Source organism: Amphiura filiformis, chromosome 7 (assembly GCF_039555335.1).
Source record: "Amphiura filiformis chromosome 7, Afil_fr2py, whole genome shotgun sequence".
NCBI lineage: Eukaryota > Metazoa > Echinodermata > Ophiuroidea > Amphilepidida > Amphiuridae > Amphiura > Amphiura filiformis.
Window position 1 is genome coordinate 18,347,837 of NC_092634.1, and position 13,318 is coordinate 18,361,154.

General features: G+C 36.2%; 1 protein-coding gene across 1 annotated transcript in view; it reads left to right on the forward strand.

Moving 5' to 3' along the window:
• LOC140157692 (uncharacterized) overlaps nt 1-13,102 on the forward strand; it is a 107,070-nt gene extending 93,968 nt beyond the window's left edge. The window contains exons 35-43 of the mRNA XM_072180931.1: nt 626-871; nt 1,404-1,649; nt 2,798-2,914; nt 6,049-6,176; nt 6,688-6,840; nt 7,167-7,530; nt 7,688-7,842; nt 10,620-10,760; nt 11,530-13,102. Of these exons, the coding sequence (XP_072037032.1) occupies nt 626-871; nt 1,404-1,649; nt 2,798-2,914; nt 6,049-6,176; nt 6,688-6,840; nt 7,167-7,530; nt 7,688-7,842; nt 10,620-10,760; nt 11,530-11,679 (1,700 nt within the window). The 3' untranslated portion in view covers nt 11,680-13,102. The remainder of the gene's footprint in view (nt 1-625; nt 872-1,403; nt 1,650-2,797; nt 2,915-6,048; nt 6,177-6,687; nt 6,841-7,166; nt 7,531-7,687; nt 7,843-10,619; nt 10,761-11,529) is intronic.
• Nucleotides 13,103-13,318: the final 216 nt, after the last annotated feature.

The window sequence follows — 13,318 nt, forward strand, 5'->3', positions numbered from 1 at the left end:
ATGCGGATTATCGTAAAGGCCATCGATGTTACTATATGCAATTATTGAATACACGATTGATGCAGTTACGGAGCGATGCAGAACATCTGTGTAAGAGATTTTTGTTTACATTTTATATTCATCTCCGAAATAAAAGTGAAACGGACGCCGACAAAATATCACTGCGTGTCCCGTCATTAGTTTTTCACCTCTAGGTCTATAAAATGTATACAAAGTTAAGCTTTCAATAACAGGAAACTTTTTTTCGCGACAACACCATGTCAATAAGGCATAGAAATGTTGTTTTTGCCCCCGAAAGGTATTAGTGATCGTGCGCCATTATCATGATTATCGGTGATTCTTTTCTTGTAATGAAGGCACCAGCCGAAATGTCCGTAATGAACATAACTCTGTACTCCCCCGGGGAGATGATGTATTTTGCGACGCTCATACCCCCTGGAATAGTGCAAGAGGAAAAAAGGTCTATTCCCCAACATTTTAAAGTAAAATATGACATTTACATGTCTTCTTTAGGGGTGCAGTTAATTTCTGGAATAGCCCATTATATTGTAATTCTTGTTAAAGTGTCATATTGAAGTCGTTAATGGTTATTGCCCAATTACGCTTTTGATATTTCGTATTTTAGATTGGCAAAGGCCAGTAATCGAACACAGGTTTACCAATATAACAGTCAACACTGATCCAGACTTACCTTCCGCTGTTGTTACATGGAATGACACCATTGCAGCCACTGATAATTCTGGTAATGTCACACTGACGTCAAACTATGAATCCGGAGATACGTTCTTTATGGGTAATACTGATGTGGTGTATACTGCAACTGACTCAAGCGGCAACGTTCAGGCTGTCATTTTTACCGTGATCGTAAAAGGTATGACTCTGATTTAGCATTTGTTTTTACACTTATAACAGAAGATAAATTCTCTTTATATATATAGGCCAAACAAATTTGGTATGCGAATCGCTCAGCCAACATTTTTACGTTGTTACAACGTCGTATGAAAGTCATCTACGTTGCAAATACCTAAATCTGTGAACTTGTATTCATGTTATGACAACGTTATTTTCGGACGTTGCTTTTACGTTGTTTCGACGTCAAGTTGTGAACGTATTATTCAAATGTACCTATTGAGTCCGTTGGAACAACGTATGAATTACAGAAAGTTAACTTTGTATGTCTTTAATACCATGTCATTACCGAATGTTTCAAAAAGGTTTTTTTAAATCATGTCCAGGTACGTTAAAATAACGTTGTAAATACATCACTCTGCAACGTTACCTTATTATAACTTAAAGTATAACGTCAGCGAGCGTCCTAAAAACGTAGTGTGTTGGCTGGGTGACGTCTTTCATGATCATTGACTAAATAAAATTATGTTATGTAATTTGCTTAAAACATTCAGATTGGAGACGTCCAATTATCCAGCACAAGTTAACCAATATAACAGTCAACAATGAACCTGGTTTACCTTCTGCCGTTGTTAATTGGAATGACAACATTGTAGCTACTGATAATTCCGGGAATGTAACAGTGACGTCAAGCTCTCACCCTATGGATACATTTCTTATTGGGAGCACCGAGGTGGTATATACAGCGACGGACGCAAGCGGCAATTCTGAAAACGTCACATTTACTGTGACTGTAAATGGTAACTTGAAAAACATTAAAAATTAAAAATTATGTGGGCTAGCATCTATGGCAAGTTTAAATAATTCGAAAAAAGCAGGTTTTTCATCAATAAGCTAGGTTTCTCGCAGATAAGTTTTTTGGTCGCTAAATCTGGATTATCGGCAAGAAACTTAGCTTTAATATTGATCGAAAAAACCTGTTTTTTCGAATGAAAAACTTGGAGCTCGATGCCCAATAATTCGAAAAAAATTAGTTTTCTTTAAACACCTGGTTTCTCACCGTGAACTCATGTTTCTCGATGAAGAATCCAAGCTTTTCAATGCAAAAGCCTAGTTAACTGGTAATATACCAAGTTTATCCAGGTTTATCGACAGAAAATCCAAGTTTTTCGATCGATAATCCATTTTTCCAATCAGAAACCATGTTTTCGTTTGAAAAACTTGAATTCTCACCGATGTACCGATCGATAAACCAGCTTTTTTTGATCAAAATTCCTCGTTTCTCGGCGAGAAACAAGGTTTCTCGATCTAGAATTCAAGTTTTTCAATCTAAAAACCCAGTTTATCTGCGATATTCCAAGTTTCCATCGAGAATCCAGGTTTATTAAAAATAAAACTGGTTTTTCAATCGATAAATCAGGTTTTTAATTTTAAAAAACTTGAGTTCTTGATCGAGAAACCTGAATTCTCACCGATATATCAAGTTTCTATCGAGAAACCAGGTTTTTCGATTTAAAAAAAACCTGGTTTCTAGGCGAGAATCCAGGTTTCTCGATCAAGAATCCACATTTTTTGATTGATAAACATGGATTCTCGACGAGAAACCTGGTTAGCTTCCCATAACGTCTATTGTCATTGATTGATTTTTGAATCCGTGGAATGGAACGAATTGAAAATTATTATTTCGAAAACTGTTTATATATCAAGAACGGAGCAGTCCAGTCAATTGTCAAAATTCAAAAAGTATATGATAGCTGCTTTATTCGTCAAGCACCGCAAGTAGCTACTTAGTTATGTTTGGTTCCGTTGGGTGTAGAATGTAGGATTAGAAGACTGGAGGCATGGTGCTAATGACGATACAAATTTAAAAACAACCGACATGAACAGCAGATGCATCCTTCCAACAACAAACATAATTATGTATTTTGATATATTGTTTCATTTTCAGCTGCATGTCCGATGAGTTTTGCTACTTTTAGATCTCAAAACCTGTCTTGGCCAATAACGCTTGCTGAAAACAAACCAGCTATTTCCAATGAAAGATGCGATGTCAACACCGAGAACCGTAAGATTAAATAAACTGTTGTAGACTGTTGTTAACTGAAACATCACATTAGCTTGACAACAAAATATCGATAATGTGCATATGACGGGTTTTTTCAGCGACCTTTGCTCAAGGTGACTTAAATATTGAACCCAATCAGCAACAAACTCCTAAACAAAAATATCAGTGCGTATGTCTTTTATATATACAATGTTTCAACGTCGATGATCGTCCGAATTGGTATTGACCAAATTTCAACAACATATCCACGTTGAAATGTAATTGAAAACAAATCGGTGTTGGGTAGCGCGAATTAAACCACTTCTCCACGTTATTTGAAATCAGGTACATGATCCACGATTTGTTGCGTCAACGTGAAATCGACGTCAAATAGACCTTTATCATCATCATATAGTTGAAGTTCGAATTAAATAGACTAGTTTGCGTCTGACGTCAAAGCAAAGGCGCGACTTGATTGGTTGCTGACCAGCGCAGTACGGCATATTTGGTCTGGTTGACAGAACGTCATACACGAATTAGTCTTTTTAATTCGGTATTCGATTATAGGTTGATTAGCGACGGATTTATACATCAACTTTGAATCAACATCGATTCAACGTTAATTTGTCAACTTGAGCCCACTGGGTTTGCTTGACTCACAAATCTACCTTACGATCCATCTTTAATCTTTATCATATATACATGTGAGCCGTTATCGGACTTTTTGCTCCTATGCCTTAATTTCATTGTCAGTGAAGACCAGGTAATATTCTAATGACTATATCATTATTACGTTATCGGACCTTTTGCTCCTATGCCTTAATTTCATTGTCAGTGAAGACCAGGTAATATTCTAATGACTATATCTTATTTAAAGGGCATATCTATTGCAAAAACAAGTTTAACTACATTCGAAGAGAATAAGTATTACATTACAAGTTGACACTCGTTGCAATTTTTTATTCGTATTTCTCCTGAAAAAAAAGAAATTGTGTTTGTAAATTCTGCCTCGTACACCAATTAACGGTCCTTCCCCTTGTTCGAAGCAAAATTGATTTACATGGCAGGAGACTGGTGACGTCACAGTAAATGAAGAGTCATGTTACATACACATGAGCTATGGATATGAGCTCTTTTGACATTCAGTCATGTGTATAATATGCGACCTTGTACCACGAGAAATCGGGAAGGTTCGAACAAAAGGCCATTGCAATTGTTTATTTGCATAATAAATACAATATGGGTATACATCACGCTCAAATTCTAAAAATGCACGGTAAAATTGGTCTAAAATATTTTTTATTGTTTAGTCCAAATATTTCTCAAAAACTTGATATACATATGAATAGTACCCATATCAAAAAATGAGACCTTTTCGGATAACTTCCCGATAGTCACCGGGTAGACACCGGCAAATTTCACATGCAAATTAGATAGGTAGCGGGTGACTACCCGATAACTTTTTGAAACCATAGTGGATACCTTTCAGGTAATAGGTACCGGATGACTACCCGATGACTTTTTTGGGAAACTAGCGGGTAACTACCCGGTGACTTTTTTTGGGAACTAGCGGATAACTACCCGATAACTTTTCGGGGACCTAGCGGATAACTTTTGGTGACGATATACCTGGTGACCTCTTTGGAGACTTCCTGTTGACCTTTTGGGGAATGCAGAAATATACAAATACATGAGTATGCACAAATTTATTAGGCAATAGCTTATTTGAATTGTAGTTTTTGGAGAAATACAACTCTGTAGTCATGGCAGTTGAGCTAGTGCTATCTTGCTATAAGAAACTTGAAAGTGTACAATGTAATTGTACAGATTGTAGTTATTGTACAAAAATATTCTTCTGCTTTAATTTGGTTCACACCCCGGGTTAAGGTGCATACCTTTCAATTAATGTACAACCAAATTGTTATCAGCATAATATACATGTATTACAGTACCTAAATGTGATCACATCACTGACAGCCTATAATTTTTATATCTAATATTATAATGTATTTACAACAATTAACATAAAGCTTATATCAGTTAATTGACACATTAGCTGCTGATTAGTAATTTGATTAACATATTAATTTACTGTCAAAATCATGTATGATTTACTAGAAAAGATATATAACTAAAACATTCAAATGTGTCATTATATATTAGGTACATGTATAAAGACGGCATTAATATACAAATCTGCATGATCATTTCATACAAATTTCCTACCTGCATTCTCATATGAAATCAAGCATTCAATGTTTTATAATTCCTACAGCATGTTCCAGATTAATTAGTAAACATCTTGTAATGTCCTACATGTAAATCCATACATTTTGGACCACAAATAACTTGAATATTCTGCACAAATATATTCCAACTGCCAACAGCTAGCTATTCCATTTTGAATTCAGTCAGTGACCTTTGACCATATACCCACCCACAATGCATTCTTAAGATGCTTTATGCTATTTCAAGGTCAAATTAAAAGCGGATAACCACCGGGTAATCTAAGTTTCTGGGAACCTTCTGGGTAACTCATTTGAAATATTTGAGTTTTTGGGAGACTTCCGGATGTCTACCCGAAAACTTTTGGATAACTTAAGTAGGTATCCGCAAGGTATCCACTAGCGGGCACTTTCGGATAACTCTGGAAAAGGTACCCGAAAGGTTTCTGATGACCACCGAATGGTCATCGGGTGATCACCGGGAAACTTTTCTTTTTGCTATGGGTAATATCACAATTTACTAATATATAAAATAAAAAAAAGAAGCGGCTGATTTTATCCATATAGCCTATTTAAAAACCATTAAATTTGTAACACTTTATTAGACTTTTTTTCTGAGGACAACAACAGTATACGTTCTGTGCATTGAGAGCGTTTACAGTCATATCTGAAAGCAGGCACATCTCATTTCATGATGTCAACTTTTTTCTAGGTCAAATCTGTCTCGTTCGAAGGAAATCACCGCTTAAGTTGGTTTTTGCGGAATATCAATTTTAAACGTCTTATTTTCTAAAAAAAGGAGTCATTTTCATTGTCTTCATAATATTAGCTTGCCAATGATATGATGCTGTCCGAGCAATATATGACATTTAATCAACGATTATCAAAGAACAAAAATGAATCGACACATAATTACTCTTCGCATTTAAGGTGGTAAAGGCATAGCTCTACGCGTTTGCATACGTGACGAAAAGAGAGGAGCTATTTGGGTGACGGCACCATTTGAAGGATGCGGCTGCGGGGATGATGATGAACCTGATCTACATGAACTATCTGAGGTAACGTAAATATAACTAAGTGTGTTAACACTTGCAATTGTGTTTGAACTTTTTATAGGCTACATTTGTATCATATAGCCTAATACTATGTAGCCTGATTATCATCAAAATATCGCCTACCAACTTTTGTTCGGATTACATTAGTGCACATTATTTTTAATTTCTATACGGCGTCTTTTCAACAAAATTGGACCGTCCTCATAGGTTTCAAAATTACTAATTATTCTGATATGCTATGACCAAATGTTGATCCCATGTACAAGATGGCAATAGGCTAGTACGTGGTATTATGATGTAACACCCAGCCCTCTAGCTCGAGAACTCTATCTGAAATAACAGGTTTACATTTTACAATCTGACATTTTCTTATTGTATGCCATGCACCATAAACTAACAAAATGTGTCCTGCTTTTATAACGTAATTAAATACAAGATATTGTACGATTGAACTTTTGAACATACATTGTGTTCAATGTATTACTTGGTTTGTTTTTTACCTTGTATATGATAGACTGCAGTTGTAGAAAGCAATGTTGTCAATGTAGCCGAGGCACTGAATAGTGTTACACAGGATTTAGAGAGCTTGACATCGAGCGATATTGAAGATGCATCTGCAACTTTGAAGAGTATTGTACACGTCGGATCTGCTGAACCAGAGGTAGAGGTACTCCAAAGCTTTTGGATACAATGGGGACTACAAAGAGTAAAGCGTCCTTAAAATGACTAAAAATATGACCAAAAAAGATAAAGATAAATGAGGACGGAAATTTGGCTACATCACTGACTGCCTTCACTCACTCCAATCATATAAAAGAAACCACACTACGCATTGTCCTTTATAGGAACAAAATACTTTGATGCGTGTTGGGCATTGGGAACAAAGCTGTTCATCTCTAGGTCGTCACTAAACCAGTTTCATACCCATTACTGAATCCATTTGTAGATTGTTTTTATGTCACTGAAGCTATTATTCCACGTTGTTCTATACAGGTTACGAAAGCAGTTGTAGGGATTATTGATAATCTTGTTGAAGCTACAAATAAGCAAACGACTACTGAATATCATACGAAGAAGAAACATCCGAAGATAGTTGACATTTTGAGAGCATTTGAAGATCAGGTTATCAGGAGTACTTCAACAAGACAACAAGTTGATGTTATAAAACCCAACTTGATTCTACAAACAACAACATCTAATTCAGCAATGAAATTTGCAGTACGTAGTTTAAGTGATAGTGGTAATGATTTTGGAGAAGATGCCCTGTTCCAACTTGAAGAAGATACTACATCTTCTCAGAATGACACCAGAACATCCGTGTCTCTTCCTGCAGGACTCTTCAATTCAACCACTAATGGTAAGATTATTGATGAGTATTGATGATGAGGAGGAGGAGGAGGAGGAGGAGGAGGAGGAGGAGGAGGAGGAGGAGGAGGAGGAGGAGGAGGAGGAGGAGGAGGAGGAGGATTGCACGTGAGTCGACTATACGATTTATTTCGATTTTGTTTCCACAGAGACATTTGGAGTCGGTATTGTTGTTCATAACAGTGATGCATTATTTCCAAGTAATAGGACTAACAAAAGTGTGAGTGGGGATATAATCGGCGTCATTTTAATTGGCACCAATAGCGTCATTGATTTAGCGGAACCCGTGGCTCTAGAGTTCACCGTAAGTATATGAACAACCCAAAAGTTCGATTTTGTTTAAAGGAGGTCATCGAGTCGAACTTTTGGTTTGTTCCCTAATGTTTGTTCCATGATGTGAAGACAACTGTAGAGAACGCCATTTCATGAACATACCTTAACTTTGGATAAAGGCAAATTTTATTAGCGAACACATCTTGAACTTTTCACCTCGTCTTTGCGCGAGTCATAGTTCATTGAATTTACAACCGTATGACAAAACAGGGGAAAATAGTCACTTTTTGCACAAGATTTGCAATTTAAAGAGAATTGGTCATTGCTCGTTAAAATGAGGCTAGTATATGGACAATATTAGTGTGCTCTTTCATTTAATGACATAAAATTTGAAAAATATTGTAAGGACACTTGAGGTTTTGACTTTTAAAACCTACATTTTGGTCAGAACATGTGCTCGGATAGGTAGCTTTCAAGAATACCACATTCGCCTTGCTATAACATTGAATTGCGTTATCTATTTACCTAATTGGGAAAAGTTAGCTTTTAGTGTTAGTTTTCGCTTGATATAAAAAAAATTCTGATTGGATGAAGGGAACACTTGAGGTTACGACAAAAACCAATCACAGAGGCCTGTTTTCCAGCTAGAAGCTCACAGAGCTCTTACGATGCTATGCACTCAATCATGTAATGTAATCAAAGACTGTGTAGAGACAATTCACTGCTTGCTTGGACGCTCTTGGACGAAAATGTGTGCTCAGGTGTATCGAGGTGGAAACTGTGCATAGATGGTTTATAAGAGAATCATTTTTGTATACAAACATTTCCATATGGCATGACTTCGATTAGCCCAATTTCCCTAGTCCATATAAACTAGGCCCGGTCCCATTTAGTCTCCACGGCAGCCAGTTTGGTTCTGCTCCCTCCACACAAACAGTCTGCCAATGGCCACTTATAACGCCGTTTCTGATTGGCTACACGTATGTAGCTGTAGAGCTGTACATACGGGAACTTGATGGCGGGTCAAAATTGCTCATGAATAATTAAGTAGCCGTCTAGCCGATCGACCAATTGAATGCTTCGTTTGACGTCAAGCTGGATGACGTCGTCAGAAAACCGTTAGCCAATCAAAAAGGACCAGTTCGTCATCATTGGCAGACTGTTTGTGTGAAGGGAGCGTAACCAAACTGGCTGCGAAGCAGTCTAGGTCCCTTAAAGTTAATTTCAGAAATTAAAAGATTAGATTACCATAAAAACGAAACAGTAATCTTTAGTGGGGACATTTGGACTTTTATATAGAGATTTGACCATCTTTTCAGTCTTTATTTTCACTAAATTAAAAAAGGCGTAATATTTCTATATTCAACAACTCTTCCTATACTTTTGTACAGGAGCCAACCGCTGTTAATCCGTGATACATCCACTTTTACAGTAAGCGTATACGCGAACGCCAGCGCACATCCGCGTTACGCGTAAGTGCGTAAAATTCGTCATGTCTGGAATCTGTGTATCACGATTACAAGTTGAATTCAGTATTTTGTTTGGGAAGTATCGGATAAAGAATGCCGTTTTATTCAGTTTTATTGCTGATATCAACATAAATCACTGATCTTTTTGTAAGGCTGACTGTCAATGATTAACTGACATTCCTCATAAAATAATCATGTGAATTATACGATCTTAATAATCATGTGAATTATACGATCTTCAGGCGCATCGTTGTTAATCGGTGATGAACAACGGTGAAACATGATTGAATCTCTAAATAAACACTCTGCCTTCTTAATCAGATAATTCTAACGCGATTATGTATCACGAATCGTTATATATAGTTGATATTCATATTCCTATAGGTTCAATACCACCATTTGCCTATTTATTACACTATATTAATTGTTAATGGAAAAATTGCTAATTTCGGGCGGAGTTTTCTCATATTCAGAACACAGTTAAACGCCAGCAATACCAGGTGAAACTAGATGATTTAGATGCAAAATTATCAAAAGTTTAACATAGGTTGACATGAGGCTTTTCTTGTTTTATATGAAACTAATATAATGTAATAGGTAATTTAGTGGCATTGAACCTATATTAATATTACCTATACATACATGACATAATATGTAACGTGCTGCGCCGTAAATGTCTTAAACTGGTAGTGCGCCCTCAAAGCTGATAGTTACAATTAGGTAGGGCGTATATTTACTAAAACCGATGCTGTGCGGATGAATTTTGGTAATATGTCAACAAAAAGGGTATGCAATGAAAGAAAATATACCATTGCGAAGCATCAAACCCCAAAATACAGGTTTTTGCTATCTAACTCGGTCAATTTCAGTGATATTAAAGCTGCCGTTTCAGATTGCCCATAAACAAATAGTTCCTCGTTGTATTTTCATGCATAGCCTATGCCTATTAGTGGTATAAGCTTTATACGTCGAATACTACCGTATTTACACAAAAGATGAGTTGAAAACCCTCCCACTCGATCATTATTAGCCTTACCTAGCCTGTTCATTAAATTGGTGTTATTTAAGAAACTTGTTAGCATGGCGTATTGAGGTGTAGAATACCTCATATGAAAGGTACAGTTTGCAGCATTGTCAAATCTCAGGCAATATATTTAACCGCCATTTGTTTTTAAATGATGGTAACAAAAATGACGGTGAAGTGTCGACAGATTTGTTTCTGCAAATGCAGTTAAATTACTCACCCCAATTCCTATTTAAAAAATGCATAATTTCCTTACTTCTTTAAGATTCATTTATTTCAATGACATTTTATTTATCTCAACTTCTTTGTATACAGGTGACAGGAGAAAATCCAACATGCGTAGTTTGGGATTTTAGCATTCTTGACTGGTCTGAAAATGGATGTGAATTTGTGGCTTCTATAAGCAATAAAGTGATGTGCCATTGTTATCACCTGACGTATTTTGCTGTTGTTGTGGTAAGTTGTCATGGATAAGGTAAAGGGGGACGAATTAATTGTGCTGAAATATTGCAGGCATTTAATGCTAGGGTAAGTTTAGGGTGCTGAGTACAAATCAATTGTTTATCCAAGGCTGGTTCAACTAATTAATTATTTAAATGTTCTCGTGATTATATTACCCATAATTTTTGTTTTTGTCGTTTGTGAACTTCAGTCGCTTATCGGAAAAGCAATTGCCGATATCTGACCGATAAGCCGCTAGCATGCCGTAGCGTCAAATCGCATGCAGTTATCTTAAATGCAACTTCTACGTCGCTAAATTAGCTACAGGAGTAACAGGAGTAAAGCAGTTATAGAGCGATATAGAATATATGTGTAAGAGATTAGGGTTTACGTAATTTTGAACATTTCTGAAGTTCTGAAACGGACACCAACTGTCCCGTCAATAGTGTTGCACCTTCAGGTCTATACATCGTATAAAAAGTTAGATTAAAGTAACAAGAAACTTTTTTCCTGACGACCCCGTGTCAATAACGCTGACAAAAGGTGTTTTGTTTAATTTTTCGGTTTATTTTAAGGTATTGACAATCGGCGTCATTATTCGTGATTCCTTTTTTTTTCGATGACAACACTAGCTGAAATATCCGTATTCTGTCAATGTAATGAACAAAAGGAGGAATGCGGCTGAAATACCCTCTGGAATAGTGTATGACGGGAAAATAAGGAAAAAGGCTATTTCAACGATTAGTTTTGCTTAATTTGAAAATGATGTTTTATGCTTTTGCAGGATGTGACCAGCGGTGCGGATCAACCAAGTTGGGTTCCTACAAACAACCTGTCATTGAAGAGTCCACAGATGGATTATGCGCCTCGGAATAGTTCTACTAGATTGATGGCGCATTACTGCTTAATATTATTATTATTAATATTACTCTGAAATACACGTAGATCCATACCAGCCAGACATTACGTCAATCAAAATGGCTGAGAAAAATGACAAGAACTGAGTGATATCACTAAAGATATCCGTCATGTGCAGAACACAAAAATGTTTACTGTTGTACTAAGGAAATCATATTAGAATTAGCCATTGTAATAAAATCATGCTAGAAAATTAAAAGGCTGATTTTGGGAAATTACTCGGACATGTCAAGTAATTATAGATTCTAAATATTACTTATTATAAGTACTTTATAATAAGCAGAGCATGTTATGAAGAAATTATATATCAGCATTTCTGAACTCATAATAAGACCATCGCAGAGTCCAATCACAGGCTCCTCTTGTGACAAAAGTCATTGATGTACATACCATCCATCAAACAGAATAGTTTAATTTGTGTTTTCTTCCTCCCCAGAAAAGTGCTCTCAAAACGCATACGTACCCTACGCATTAATTTATGTTTAGGTAGTTTTCGGTGCTGTTTTTATGCTTTTTATGTTCTTGTAAGCTCTGCAATCACATCAGGAAACTGCGATAATATTGCTAAATGTAAGTTGATGTATGATTTAGACACTTTTGAAGTTATATAGATAGGAACTAATAATGCGCAATTTTATACTTGTCACATTGCGGCTTAATCCCTTCCATTTGTCTTCAATTTATTAAAAAAAGGTAGAGTTTCAAATCTGACAATAATTCCATTTACCATTGTTAACCATTGTTAACCATTGTTAACTGATGCTGAACAGCGCAAGCCTCTTTCAAGCCTCTTTGAAACTGGCTCACACTGCGTGTGTGTGAGCCCGTTTCAAATGGGACGTAAACATGGTAAAAGCGATTGGAATGAGCGAATATATTATCTCTTTTTGTCATAATTTAAATCCTGCCTTTATTTCATCTAAATATTAAAGCCATGTTATTACATTTTCATTAAAAAAATAGATTATTATTTCTTTTCCATAAAATGTTAGCTTTTACTGTCAGCTGTCAGATATGACCCCTTTTAATTTTGAGCCGGACAACTGAGGTAAAGCAAAGAAAACTGAAATTTAGCTACCAGCGCAGATGTCGCCAATTCATGTCACTCCTTCGGTTGTGCTAAGGCCTTTGTGTGTGTACCATCCCGCACGCCGTGTACGTACTATGATGTGAACATCGTGTATGCGTTCGACTAATTTTTCAATCGTAATAATAAAACGACGGTTCCGTTGCACCTAAAGTCTTGATTTTTGCAGGACATGTTAGTTTAATAAAGTGTATTACAATCGTGTAAAAACAGAATTTTGAAAAATATTGAGGGCGTCCCTCTCAGCAAATTTTATAATTTGCCTTTAATTATTATCTTAAAATTCATCAAATCGTAATATTTGGAATTGAGTATAGTAGCTATGAGTGAAGCATTAAAATTTATAAAATCATTGATTTTCTCATTTAGTGTTAATTTCACCAAGCAGTTATTGTTTTTGAAGTAACCACGTGTGAAATTCACACTCCATGTGTGAAAGACTAACCCTAACCGCCTAAGGGCTTTTTGGCGACGGGAAGGGAAAGAAGGAAGGAATAAAGAGAGAAAAGAAGCAAAGAAGTTGTTTGCTCTGGGTGTGATTCGAACCCGAGACCCCTCGCATGCCAGG